We start from the raw sequence: 15,242 nt of genomic DNA, 5'->3' as shown, positions 1-15,242 counted from the left end.
TACTGAGGTGTGTGCACTGACATTTACCTTGATGGAGGCAGAGGCAATGCAAGATTGAGGGGGAGAGGGAAATGTAGAGTGGGGAAGAAGAGACAGTGGCTGGATGAAATGTCAGGCAGCTGGCAGGCTGTCTGTCTGACTGGCTGGATCATTGGCAAACCATCCAGCATGCATGCAGAGACACAGACACATGCATATGCATATGCAAACACACACACACCAGACACACACTGAAAAGAACTGAAATGCATACATGCTGGCTGGTTTGCTGGATCATTGGCAAATCTATATGTGCAGACATATAGGCGGACACACAAACACACACATACTGTGTATGTACACACTCAATATTGAGAAATGTGCCTAGAAGAACACACCAGAATGCAGCATATACTCTACCAGTACTGCAGGGTTGTGCACATATGTTAAACTGTAAAACATATATGTAAACACTTTTTTGGTAATTTAAAGAGAGACAGTTGCAAGTTAAACATAGAGTTTATTCTTACAAAATGAACACAAGTAGTTGGACTGTGTTCCATATGCAGGTCAGTAAAAACAAGTGACTGAAAGAAAATCTAAATAATAAAGACATTAGAATGCATGAACACATGCACATGACGCTGACAGAAATGTCGTCCCTCTTCTTGACCTTTCTCAATCTGCCATTTTTCTTTCCTCCACGGTCTGATTGAGTTTATTCACACATACATGTAGTCACACATCACTTCCAACAGCTATCAAAGACTCTCTCTCAGCCTGTCTCCCGCTTACCCTCTTCAGCAAATATGAGGCATAGTGGCCTTCTTCATCTCTATCAGATGTGTTGTGGATTCTTGAGGCGCTATTGATTTCCACCAGAGGTGACATTTACTGCGCGCTCTGCCAAGTCATTGCCTTAATCACCTGACTGGTCCTTCACACTTGAACTGAATCATATGTCAAACTCTTGAGCGAGGAGCTGACCCATCATTGCTCCTCCCCTGTGAGTATGAGTTGACCAACATCATAGCTACAACCACAGCGACCAGGAGCCACTCAGACATGTCCTCCAGTCATCTGCCTCCCTCATGTTAATCAATACTACTGTCTACACAATCCTGCACAGTTAGCTATTACTTCATTTACCGTTTACTACGTTGCAAAGCACTAACCTTGAGATGACGGTAGTGTACGTTTTATCATAAATAATTGAGTACAACAAAGCTCTTTTAATGTCTTCGAATGTTTCTTTATTTCACTTCGTTGTTGGGAATGGATCTTACAGTAGGACGGCATGATCTGAATGCTTGAAGTGAAGCATATGGATCTTTTCTCCTGATTGAGCATTCCTTGGCTGCACTTACAGCACTAACATAAACCTAAAGACCTGCTCTCCGGCTTTTTGTCAATAGATATCTTTATTTATTTCTGCCCCATGAAAACTGATCTATAGAGAACCAATCTACGTCTATCAATCTACGCAACACACATTTTTTTCTTCCTCCTTCAGGGCTCCTTCGACTTCTTTTTCTTGTATATATATCTACTCTTTATACTAATCTCTACTTACAAACTAATTTGTATTTTAGTGATGTCTAAATATCTGTTTATAACAAGGCTAGGTTTGAACTTAAAGTGGCTATAATCAGTGTTTTTGTAATAACATCAAATGACGATCTGAAAACAATGTGATAATGAAATGAATGTGTCATTCATAGTGATGAACCTTCAGAGAATTATCATCTGAATCTGCTGCTCCCCTCACTTTTACAAAGCTTTATTTGCGAGTTTCAGTCATTGTTTGTTGTCCGGTCAGACACTTAATTGTTTCGGTTCACTGTCATAGCATCATTTTCAGCCTCAGAAGGGAGCTGTCTTTAGTAAAATACAGTTCCCTGCAGTGGAAACCAGATGACAGACTGACAGTAGCCCCCAGAGCTTGACAATACTCTCTTGACACTAGGGAAATTAATTGTGAATCTCTGTCTGAGCCTGTATCTGAGGGAGTTACATGGAGTCAGAATACATGTGTTACTTGGAGGTCAGGAGTCTCTCTGGCTGAGGGGAGCTTGGGAAGGCCTACAAAGTGAACTGCCTTGGAGAAATGGCCCACTATGATGAGGATAACTGTGCTATCTTGAGAAGGAGGTATGTCTTTGACAAAGGAAACCAGCTAGATGATGATGTGAGGCCTTCCCCTGGGTGCAGATGGAGCAAGCAGAGACAGTCACGGGTGCCGATCTCCACGGTAGGCCTGTCGATTTGGGGATCGCGTAGCTGTCAGCGGCATTTCTGAAAATCTGAAATTACACTTAGCTTAATACTCTGTCTGTGATTACAAGACAATGATAACATGGTAGGAACTGTGCGGTGAGTTGCTTGGGACAAAAACCTCAATGTTAGTGGTTCCAAGGGCACAACGGACTGAATGGCCAAATCATGGTAAAGAGAAAAGAATAAGAATTTCTCCAACAATAGTCAATGAAATTATCTTCAGCTGCTGAATCAGTTGAACCTTTGGAGAGGAAGAGTGTGCGTCTTATTACGGAAGGTTGTCTGAATTTGCAGTCTGGGCTTTGATGGGGATGAGGACGCAGATTGATTCATTGCTATCCCCACTGCAACTGGTGAGCCCTGCCCTTTTAGCCCACTGAACAGATGGCAATGAAATGACCCGATTGACCACAGTATAGGCACTCACCGCTCTCATGCAACCCAGTCTTTCTTTAGGGGACAACTGGGCCTGACCTAATTGTTTGGGCTCATCCGAAGGAACTGGAGACAAGGAGGAATTATTAGAGGTGCCAGACGGAGGCTGTATTCTTAATTTTGTTGAGGGGAAAATGGAGGTCCAGGTGGTGGATGATGACTGATGAGTGTTACTGGCCTCTTCAAGATGCCGCTTCCGCTAAGGAGACAAGGGATTCAAGGTTAGCTGGTTCGTCATGTGAAGCCATTTGATCTTTGAATTGTTCATTCAGGCCTTTAATGAGCACTTCCCACAGTGCCTCGTCATTCCACTGCCAGCACCCAAAAATCCACAGTGTGGTCTGCAACACTTCCCGATCTCATAGTGATCAGTGTGATTAAACACAGCTCTCACTTTGTGACAAAATCTCCATAGGAAATAGTGCCCAAAGAATTGCTTGCTTTCACCTCATCAGCCCATGTAAGGGCCTTTCCTCTTAAGAACCTCATAATATATTGTACCTTAGATTGATCCAATGCAAAGGTTAACGGCTGCTGATTGAAAACCTATTGAGCACTGTAGTAGGAACCCGTGGCATTTCTCCAAATCACCAGCGAAAGGCTCAGGGTCCGTGAAATATGAATCTCTTACTGGTGTGAGTGCAGGTGGTAATCACGGCTGAACAGCTGAGGCAGGTGGGGACCCTGACGGGGCTGAGGGACCGATTTGAGACGTTAACAGAGAGAGTTGATTCATTAATTGTTTTATTTGAAGTCCCATGGCTTTAGTATCGTCACAGTGTGGGCAGTGCAATTGCTCAAGGTGTCCGAGAAGGATTCCTTGTTTGGAAATAGTTTGATACATGTTTGATGTTTCCTGCTTTGAGTCTATTGGGTCCTTGTTGCCTGATCATTCTGTTAAGCCGATCTGGGAGACCATGTAAAAGATCAACCAAAGGCAATTTATTATAAAGTTTATTTGTGGTGGAGTGATGGAGCAGGACTGGTTGGATTGTGTTTTGGGAATTAGAGGCAAAAAGTGGCACAGGGCAGGCGGTGGCTGGAGCACTGGAGACTGACGAGAAGCAATATGAATGCATTATAATTCAATGTAGATGTCCCTATAGTGCACTACAGATGCGATCTTCCTAGAAAGCATTGATGGACAGATAATTATTCAAGTTAATCACACATGGTCTTAAAAGTCAAACTCTGAATCAGGTCCTGTGGGTAAACATATGCCCATGTTTGTTCACTTAGAAACAGATGTAGATGTTTTTATTCATTGCATGCTAACCCCTAAGTACCGATAGCTTCAATCTCGCTCAAGCACATCTATGAATCAAATCCTTTCATGTGTGCTACATGGTCCAGACGTGAAAGCAAAACAAGTGCACAGAAACATGCCTGCACGCAGACAAATGTACAAAAGCCCAAAGAAAGTCTTGATATGGCTCTCCTCCTGTAAAATTACCTCCACACAATGAGTGGGAACATCTGTTGAGATTGTATTTTCAATGAATTCTTCTTTTGTAAAAGAGTATTTCAAAGTGGTCAAAAGATGGGCATTGTTGAATGGTATGACCTTCACATGTCTAGTTCACTCTTAAATGGTTTCCTGATGGAAAGTATTGCCCATAATTATAGTCCCCTTTGCTAACAACATTGTCATTAGCATTGTGTTGCCTTAATGCTTTTGCTGCCCTGCTGTGACTCACTGGGGCTAGATTGTAATATTTCCTGCTTAATGGACATTAAAATAGGTGTTGATGTTGTTAAATCCTGCTGAAGAACGTGCGTAGTGTGTGGTGTGTTTATAGGGGATGCACTTGCTTACATGCACATATCACTGAGCTTGTATGTTGGTGTGCATATGAAAATGTCTTTTTTCTATTTACATGTACGTCCCATGCATCCTTACTATGCCGACATGCCTCTGGCCCTTAAGTCAACTTGACTGAGTTTATGGACCAACAAGCATTGTATCCCAGCTTGTCACGATGCTTCGTGATAGATCTGAATTACCATTTTGACATCAGCAAGAAAAGCATTAAGTCCTCTGGGTGCAGTGATTACTTTGCAGGGACATTACATGTAATGACTTCTATGGCTGACTGTCTGCCAAAGCTTGTTCATCATGCAGACAGATCTCTATAGACAGCATAGACGGTGCTGTGTGAAAGTCTTGTAACTTGCATGAGGTCTCATATAACTGTTGTTCCAAAGCCAATGAAATATTTCACCTTGTCTCTAATCTAGATTTTTCCCATTAATGCTAGAAAACATTTGAGGTTCCATTATTTCCCGATTATCAGTATATACTCTGTGACAGACAGCATCCAGTTATTATTTTCCATTGTTCATTTCTCTGGGGAAGCTACTACAGGCGGGGTCAGGAGATATGAGGATGAGCAGGTGTGTGACACTGATCACAGATGGCTCAGTTTGGCAGATGCTTATCATGCCATACTTTGTGATGTATCTAATTACAGCACCTACTGTGTCGGAATAATCCAATGATTTCCCAGATGACTATTTGAATGAATATTTGCAAAAACGCAATGAATTTTCTTGTTTTCTTACATTTTCTGTTTTTCTGATCAACTACAGAAAAACATTTGGCATTTTACTCAACCACTAGAGTTACTAGAGAGGACAATATGTGGTGGGAATTGGACTGTGACCACCTACTGAGTCAAAGTCCCCCAGTCTGTCATCTTCCCCTCTTTCCCCACTCCATAGTGGCCTTGTCCAATGTGATTTCAGTCGAATATTGACACCTTTTCACAATGTTGGTGAACATATTAATAATCAGTAGGTCCCTTCAACTCCATACTCTCTGCTTCCTTGTAGTGCTTCACCAGTCATTTCTCAGCATACAATGCTAAGATGGTCTACATACTGTAGGGATTCGGGTTTGTTCAGTGTGCTAAAATCATCAAGCTTCTGTATTTCCGAACTGCATTGCCTGCAGCACGTCTGTCAATTTTTGCAACGCAACACAATTCTGCTTCCAAAGTGATTCTTCATAATGATGCCAAACAGTAGCTATTACCAATACAAAAAGAGGGTGAGGTTACTTATTTCTCTACACCTGTCACAGCGTCACCCATCATTCAAGAAGAGGCCACATCCTTTTTATGAAATCATGAGGAATATTTGAAGGCATGCCCCACTTTCAAGGATGTTGAGAGTACAATTACAACAGAATAAATCCACACTAAGACAATTAATGAGAAAGCAAACAAAGGACAGTTAAACAGTCAAGAGCTCTAGTTTGGTACTCGTCCCACACAAAGCGGGGTCTTCATAAATTAAGTCTTACTCGCTGTCCTCCTTGGTGTCTCCATCACTGTCCTCTACTTCAGCGTCCTCCATGAAAGATGATAAAGGTGCACCTCCAGGCCCTGGTTGAGTCTCATTCTACAGGTAAAAAGCTGGCTTCGGGTCAGATTTCTCTGTCATCTTAGACAGCTGAATGTGCGCCAGGGCTGAGAGTATGTGACAGACAAGATCTGTACTTATTATTGTTATGCTGATTTTCAGTAGCTATCTAGATTGCTTGTATTTACTGTTTGAAGCAAATCACACACAGAGGATGCTGCCATGCATTTCCCTGCTTGCTTTAAGTACATCCATTCTCTCAGTGGAGTCTCTGTCAAGTTGCAAGGTTGTTTTTGTGATGTCCTCCAATCCATCAAAGAGCAGCCTCAAAAATTCAGTGGACTGCAACTTTAGTCTTAACTCCCCACCGATACATGCTCTGCATAATATGCACCTCCAACACGGACTATTAGACGCAAAATCCTCAGCACAGGAAGACACAGGACGTGCATGTTTAGCATTATAAAATGCTAGGCGAAAAACATTATGCAGAACTTGCAGTTGTTTTTCATTCAACCTATTTTGCCATTTAGCAAGTGCGTGACTGGGCTTTTCAGCTTGTTAGCAACAGCTTGTGCCATATTTGTTTGCTCTGTACACTCGTCTTGTTTAGCAAATAATGAATGAAAATTGTTTCAGACACTATAAAACACACCTGTTTTGTCGGTTAGCAGCGGATGCAAACAGCATAGCTTACAGCACACGTCGATGCACTCATTGTTAGCTTCAAACCTTGGCACAACTTGGAGCCACTTTTCAGAGAAAAGTCAGTTCCTCTGCTTGGCTTCTTTGAAGGTGGCGAACACCAAAGTAGCTGCTTAATGTCTGTTTTTTTTAATATCTCTCACAGTAGGGTACTTCACTGGGTCACATGTGGTGACAAGAAATGCGTACTGGCATGAAATGTGTATTGATGACCAGTTACTGTCACAGTCTTACCTGCTGCCATTGTTTCCTCATCTGCTCACCGGTGCCCTCAGTACTTTTCCACTCTCAGCCACACCCACCTGCCTGCTCACCTGATCACACACCTGAGACTCATTGCAATCAGTGCAGTATATAAGCTGCTCTGCCACACTCACTGATTGCCAGATTGTCATTGTCCTCATGCAAGACTCTCCAGCTAAATCTTGGACTGATCTCTCATTGCTGACCCTGCCTGTTCCCCGGTAACTGCCTCAGCCTTTTGTCCCCGACCACGAGTCTTGCTTTTTGTTTCCTGGACATTGTTTGTCTGAGTGTTTGGTGTTTGCCACACCGAACACTTACAGAGACTTGAAGACTTTGTGTTCTGCACGTCCCAAGTCTTTGCCTGCCTGTGATTGCTGGAGGTTTTATTCCCTGCACAACACCAGAGACTGTACTTGTTGCTGATAATCTGGTCCTGCCAATTCAAGATTTAAAAAGTTGATAAAAGCTTTACCTGTGGGCCGAAAACCCGCTTTGTGACAAATTACAGCTGCTGCCTTCTTCTGTTTTATGATCTCCAAATGTTGTATTACCGCATCTGCTGGATTGCAAGAGCTTCACAGTGCAAACTATTTACAGTGGGTATTTAGTACCCACCCAGAGTGATCCCATTTTCTGTTCTGTCACACAACTGGACATTATGCATATCTGTTTTTTGTGCAAAGACGTTTTTAACCTGAATTTAGCCTGGCAGACTATGTAAACTTTACAGTACATCTGAAGAAAATGTAATGCACCATGAACTCATAAAATCTTGAGCATTTACCGCAGTGCACGCTGTCATCTTTGCTATCTTTGCCGGTTCAGTCTTTAACTTCACATACAGGGGACAGACCTATAGATCTGTAAGTGAACTTGCACAGGAACAATAGAGTACATTTTTAATGAGACATCTTGCTCTTGAATAGCAGACTAAAGTTAAAAAAAAAACAAAAAAAAACTCAGTAGCATCTGTAAATGGGTCACTGTTGAAAATAATACAATGTGAAATGGTAAATAAAATGAAACGGCATGAGGCACATATCTTTGAATTAATGCGTCTCATGGTTACGTACAGTAGGAATTGTTATTTTTGCTCGGCTGCTGCTGGTGAGAGAGTGTTTGGTCTCTATCTGAGAATTAGTTTAGACAAGCCACTTAAAATCGTTCCATGTTTCCATGGGAACACCCACTCTTTAAAAGGTTGTTTTTCAAAAGAGGGGTTGAAGTGCCTTTTCCCTGTGTAATTTTTAAATTGAATAAATGTAATTTCCAGAGAAAGTGGGTCAATGAAAAGTCAAGGAAGGTAATTTTGCAGGTTTTTGTCCATTTTTGTCTGAATTCTGAAATACAACCATAGTACATCATGACCTTCCCTTCAGACTGAGTGCATGTTTACATGCACAAAGTATTCTGTTTTTTATTTTCATGCTGCTGTGGATACTCGATTAATGCAATGACGTACGCCCTGTTGTCTTTGCGTTGGTTGTTTGCATCAAAATAGGATTTTTTTCAAACTTTTTCTACCAGTTGGTGTTGTTATATTTGTACATAAACAAAGACCTATTGATATTGAAGTCTTTCATAATGTTAAAAAGTCGTTGTGTCTCTCCTTCTGACCAGAAGCATTGGCTTTTCTTTTGTGCGTGTCTCTGTCCCAGCACGCTGTTGGATAGTTAGCTTGTTTACTCGACACACAGGCAAGAGACTGTGTGTCACTAACTGCCCTAAAAACCCCAATTGAGACACATATTCAGTTTTCATTATGCCGTGGGAATGCTCCTAAAAGCTGAATAATATCCACATGTCTTAATCGGAAAAGGCTATATTAGGAATAAGGCCTAATTTGCAATATCCAAATGGAATTTGTTGTTCACATGAAGAGGGGAAAAAAAAGATAAGCTATTGAACACACTCTCTTTCGATCAATCCTTGAATAAATCATATTTTATTTAACGTTAGTGTAAGGCTGAACCATCCTAAAGTACAGCAGGTAGTAAAACCGTCATTTGCTGCCAGCCTCTCAAGCTAATGCTCTACATTTTTTGTACTTGTATCCCACACTGTCACCACAACAAGCTCAAAAGCAGTACAAGTTTGACTGATTTAAGGGGTTATTGCTGCCAAATTTCACATTACATATTCTTGGTCAATAATACTTCGTCTTTTTAAAAAAGCAGCTATGTAAAATCTGATGAATTGCCTCAAGTGATGTCACTCGAGTTGTGAAAATGCAAATAAAACCTGGGGGTATGGAGTTAAAAAGCAGTAATTTTACAAGACCTCTTCAGTCAGCTCTGCATCTCTGCTCGAGGCGAGTGGCTCGACCAGCTACCAGCATAACGACTCCACCATGGTCAATGCAGGATCCACGTTTTGACATGTTCCAAAGATCCTTCTCACAAAAAAAACATCCACTGTGAATTTGACAGCGTTATAAAAGTGCAGTGGATATTTGGTGGAGTTGTCTGTCAGTAGTTCAGAAACTTTATGCTCGTCAAAGTACTGATTTTCCTTTGTCACTGCATGTTTATGTATCTGCTCCAGCCTTGTGATGTTTATTCAGGATTAACAAGGATCAGGTCTTCAAAAGGAAAACATTTATTTATTCATTCTGTCCTCCTGCCTGTACCTGTCAGGTTTATCTCCACAGAAACTTATCGTTCTGACCTGTCCTTTGTTCTGTGTGTTGCAGGTTGCCCATGTGGGTGGCCAAGAGGATGGAGGCCATGAGGGCTGTGTACCTGGCTTCCAGGTCAAGCACTACCAGGTGGTGCATAGTGGACCTTTCCAGAAAGGCCAGGTTCTTATACAAGGTCAGTAAAAATACTTTACAATCACTTTAAATTCAAACTTTTTCTGCTTTGCTTTGGAGTTTGATCTGTTGTTCCCTCTTAAACTGATCGACACAATGTTGCATTTGTGAGTGAAGACATAAAAAAACCTGAGTGGCTTCCGAGAATTTGAATAGCAGTATATGTGTGTGTGTGTGTGTGTGTGTGTGTGTGTGTGTGTGTGTGTGTGTGTGTGTGTGTGTGTGTGTGTGTGTGTGTGTGTGTGTCATGTGAATTCTTGTTACAAATAGGAGATAGAACAACAACATAATTTGTGTCTGCAAATGAATTATTCTCCTTGATTGGATGATATTTTTACTGAAGGTTTTCTTCTTCTTCTTCTTCTTCTTCTTCTTCTTCTTCTTCTTCTTCTTCTTCTTCTTCTTCTTCTTCTTCTTCTTCTGTTCCTTCAATGAAGACAGCTTTGGGCTGTTCAGTTAACTGTGTGTGTGCTGTGTGTTCATATGCTAAGTTGCGACTGTTTTGCTGAAGCAGTTCAATCCCAATACAGCAGTCATCACGCTGGAGACTTGGCCTTCCAGAGACCGCAGTCAGCCTCTCGGCTCATTCTTATGCAGGGATGTGATCTCAGCAGGTTTATAATCAAAACATTAGAGATTTGAGAGGGAGTTTAGAGGAAGGTCACTGTGGTTTTTCTCATGGAGGCTCGCTTCCATCTCTGAGGCAGCCTCATCACCCTGTAGTTTCTTCAGTGGCCGGTCAGATTCCCCACAGACTCTCAACTCTCAGCTCCATATTGTTGCTGCAACTTACTGGTCCAGTCTGCTCCTCTGGGACCCTCCGGCAATGCTTACCTGCACAGTTCCTCTCCATCTCCACAGAGATCAGCAATAATGTATGCTGGCGAGCAGTGTGCTTCTGTGGGGCTGTGAGCTATGTCTCCAAAGAGATCGACAAAGTGCAGTCAGCTAACGCTTGTTTTATTACAAAGCTGAGAAAGTTTTCACCAATGCATGTGCTTAATAATTCATTAGCCTTTGCACTGACTTGTTTTATTCGCACAAGATGATGAAACACAATGGAAATATGTAAATTAAAATGGGAATAATTTATAGTTTATTAATGCAGTCTGTCATTTATTGCGGAACTTGTTTTTATTCCCCTCTCATTATTCAGCCTCTTTATTTATTTCATCATCCCAGTGTGTTGCTTTCCACAAGGCTGCAGCGGTAGAATTTCATTAGCTGCTTCAGTGACAAGCACATATTGTGTATCTATACAGGAGTATCACCGTTTCCTCTTCCATGGTTGGAGTGTCATGCAGCGCTTGTAGAGGTGCTCTTACACACCACAAACTTTTTGTAAGTGGCTCTCCACCAACAGACAGCTTTCTCAACTGCAAATACATACTTTCCTACCCAGATGACAAAATATGACAAATCTGAACATTTTCTTCTTCAATCTTCTTTTTCTTCTTTTTTGACTTTATTGTGTTTGATTCGACCAGCCAGCGAGGCTTTTTTTCATCTGGAGGTTCAGCGGTGCGTGCAGGAGGAGACAGAGCTCAGTTCTGCTTTAGTGCTCTGCTCTGGGACGACAGAGTGGTTCTATTACCTTGAATATGCTCCTGTCAGCAGAAACACCTCTCGCTGTGGGGGGGGGGGGCACCTGCTCAAAAGTTATGGACAGAAGCATGGGCATGCCAGTGCTCACACACATGCACGTACACACACACTCAGAGAACAATATAAATATGTACCATAATTTCCTATAAGCCACTACTTTTTTCACATGCTTTGAACCCTGCGGCTTAAACAACGAAGCGGCTAATCCATAGATTTTTACGGGTTAACAGACTCCAGGGGGCGCTCTAGCAGGAAACGCAAGAAACGGACGGGTGGAAGAGATAATGCACCGAGGAAGATGCTAGTTTGATTGTGTTTTCTGGTAGGCTAACAGGCTACTGCTGCTAGGCTAGTTGTGTTTTTTAACCAGCCGTGTTACTGCATGTTTGCTGTCGTTTTACTGTCATGTTACTGCATGTTTGCTGTCGTTTTACTGCTGTACTACTGCTGTGTTACTGCCGTGTTACAGACACTGTTTGGAAAAAAACATTTATTTACGGTAATTAAAAATTAAAAAAATCTTCTGTTTTCTGTAAATATCTCATGCTACAATGTGGGCACCTGCGGCTTATAGACAGGTGTGGCCTATATATGTACACATCTTTTTTTCTTTCTAAATTTAGTTGGTGCGGCTTATTTTCAGGTGCGCTTAATAGTCCAGAAATTACGGTATGCATGTACATGTATTATAGTGGATTTTAAAATCTCAGACACACACATGAATGTAGGCTGTGCATGCTGTAAACTGTGTCAGTGATTTATAGCTGAACACAACTGCACCACAGAAATGCTATATGGTTTCTGATCCCATTCAGTGTCTCCTAATGATTCAAAGCACTTGTACAGACTCAATGCCTCAGCAGGTACTGAAGCTGAATGGCATGTTCAAAAGCAACGATGATAAAAGAAAGAACATGTGAAAGAAAACTACAAAAGAAGCGAAGGAAGCACATAATCTCAGCATTCAGCTGAGATGTGCAGTGAGTATCTGTGGTTATGTCACTGACTGCTCTGGATGGATCGATCAGATTCAAGCATGCTAGCTTCAAAACAGCGGTCGAAGTGAAATAACAGTATGTGCGCATGTCGGTGTGTCTGTTTTTGTTCATAAACACACATGTTGTGGTGTGAAAAGTGAAAGGGAAAGCCAATTGTTAGCACAAGTTATTCAGTGCATCCCCCGGCCTGCGTGGATATCGAGGTGAGCATCGACGCTTTTTCATCTTCCCGCAATCCATTTTGCTAAATTTGAACAAATTGTCTGTTGAGTGTGAGTGTGATTCATACAGAGTGCCAGAGGCTGCAGCCAGGCTTAGTGACACATGCAGATTTATGTAAATTCTGCTCAGCCCTGTGCCACCTGCTGTAGACCTCTCTGTGTAATTACCAGTGGAGGGGCGGTCTGTTAGCAAGAGATACCTGTTGGCGCAGACCCGGGTTCAAGGACATTCATCTCGGCTAATGGCCATATCCAAGAAACAAATGCATACACATACAGAGTGCCAACATTCACTCTTTCTCTGTCTCTACCATTTCTAGGTGCTACTCCTGTTGTGTTTTTCACTACAAATACTACCATTTCCTCTCTCTGGCTCTTGGTTTTGCTACTTGTTGTGCTTGTGTGTTGTTTGCCTGCTTTTCACTTTATCAGTTTTCATCTATTGACAGTAAGTAAGGTCCATGGCCTTAATAAGAAATGATGTGCCACATCTCTAACCCTGCTGGATTGTGTGATTTGACTGTGTCGTGTCAGTGGTGTCATCTTTCAATCAGCGAACCTGACCGCATGCACACACCAAAAATGTCATGTAAAGTCACTTTCACCCAAATATCTGGATGCACCGACTGATGATTTGACAGACTCTTGAACTAAAACTCTGCACATCTGCACCACTAGATTCAAATGTTACACAATTAACCTTCTATTGCCTGCAGCTTACTGCTCAATTTAAAAAAAAAAACATCCTGACCAAAGCAGAAATTCATTTCATAAAATGAAAAGCTTGATATGAAAGCCTGTAAATTGCTTTTCACCAAGGAGTTGATTTTTTCAGGTGAGGTAAGAGATATTTGACCCGATGGTGAGGAATGCCATTTCTACTGAATAATTAACAAAAGTAAAAATGGACTTCAGCGCAACAGACACATGCCTTAAGATTGAAGAAGCAAGTGGAATGTGTGCTTCACCTTCATACGTTTTACGAATAAATGCCACGTTTTTAGTGCTCAGATACTGTTAAGATGCAGGCATTCGATGACATTTAACAAAGTATAATTAGGTTTTCTGTTCTGAAAAGTTACTTGTATTTGCTCTCTCTGCGAGGACACAGAGCAATGAGATGTATTGATTTTGATATTATGTTATAGCTTACCTTAGTTTTGCAAGCTGTTTGTTTCTTGCCTTGCGGCTGCCTTCTCAAGGGTGACAGGTTTTCTGTCAACAGCTTTGCAGGCTATCAGAAAGAGCGCTACTTTAGAACATCAGCAATGCTGCGCCTGTGTTTGAGCATCGCTGATAGCATTAAGTACCATTGTTTATTGTATGCTTTTTCTGCAACAAGTCGTGATAAGAAGACATTGTGTTCCGTTAATTAATGAAAACGTTTGGTGGAAATGCAGTTTTCGATTTTATGGTGTACTGGGAAGCTATGGGGCGTACCGCACTGACAGCCAGTAAAATGTGGAGAATAAATGAGGAGAGCCACCTTATCTGTATTCTGCAGAGCAAGACCATGGCTCTGTGAGGCATCTCCACAATCCCACCACCAACCATAATTACTCCTAAAAGCTAGGTAGCCTTTGGCATGCACTATAGCATCACTTGATTGAGCATTCCTTAAGATTTTACTTGTGAAAAATACACCTGAAGGAGAAGCTCCTGTCTGGGCTTGGCATTGCTAGCTTTAAGATTTGCACTTCTTGTTTGGCAGCAGTCTGTGGACGTGGAGCTCTCCTTGCTGGCTCAAGGCCCAAAGCATATTAACTACGTAGAGCTCCAAAGACCTCCATGCTGGCACAATTCTTGTCTCGTGCTTGTGTTCCCTCCAACTTTATCATTGAAGCAATTTAAAAGTACTTGAATTCTGACATAGCCTAGTAGTTTTAAATAAATTAGACAGTTGGAACAGCTCTCTCCTCCCTTTTATTTTTGCTTCTCCTCTCCTCGACCTGCTTTCCAACTTTAGGTGGTATAGTTTGTCCTTCCTGCTGTAGGACAGTAATGTTGTTAAGGGAAATTTTTGCATCACAAGTACACACACACACACACACACACACACACACACACACCCACGTGTGCACGCACGCACGCACGCACGCACGCACGCACACTCACTCACTCACTCACTCAAGGGGGTTTTCATCACCTGTGGGGACATTACATAGACTTACATTCATTTCCTGGAGACTTACCCTAACCCCTCAGTCTTTACCCTAATTACTAATTAGTTTTTAAATAATTGTTATAAAATATAATCTAATTATTTTTTAAATCGTGATTATAAAGTATAATTTATAAACCTATCATATCGAAATGTTATTTGCTCATCTTTTTGATTGCCTGCCAGTCAAAACGTCGTTCATGACATCATGAAGTTGCGTGTAGACCATTAATTATTGAATAGTGAATAAAAGTAAGAAAATCATTCTAAAAGTTGATGTTTCTTTACATATTTTGTAGCCTTGTCGGTGGGTTTGCAAAGGGGGTCCCCGGCCAGAAGCTAATGCTGTTTGGGGGGCCACAGCATGGAAAAGTTTGAAGAACCTCTGCCTTAAAATGTGATGATTTAAGTTGTGGGGACCTGTATTTTGTCCCCACATG

At 41.7% G+C, this 15,242-nt stretch overlaps 1 protein-coding gene across 1 annotated transcript in view; it reads left to right on the top strand.

Moving 5' to 3' along the window:
- The first annotated feature begins 9,492 nt into the window (after nt 1-9,492).
- cdh13 (cadherin 13, H-cadherin (heart)) overlaps nt 9,493-15,242 on the top strand; it is a 244,259-nt gene continuing 238,509 nt past the window's right edge. The window contains exons 1-2 of the mRNA XM_070971981.1: nt 9,493-9,504; nt 9,698-9,818. Coding sequence (XP_070828082.1) covers nt 9,493-9,504; nt 9,698-9,818 — 133 coding nt within the window. The remainder of the gene's footprint in view (nt 9,505-9,697; nt 9,819-15,242) is intronic.

The sequence above is a fragment of the Chaetodon trifascialis genome, chromosome 10, assembly GCF_039877785.1.
Source record: "Chaetodon trifascialis isolate fChaTrf1 chromosome 10, fChaTrf1.hap1, whole genome shotgun sequence".
NCBI lineage: Eukaryota > Metazoa > Chordata > Actinopteri > Chaetodontiformes > Chaetodontidae > Chaetodon > Chaetodon trifascialis.
Note: the sequence above shows the minus strand (reverse complement) of the source record. Positions and strands in the feature narration are given on the sequence as shown.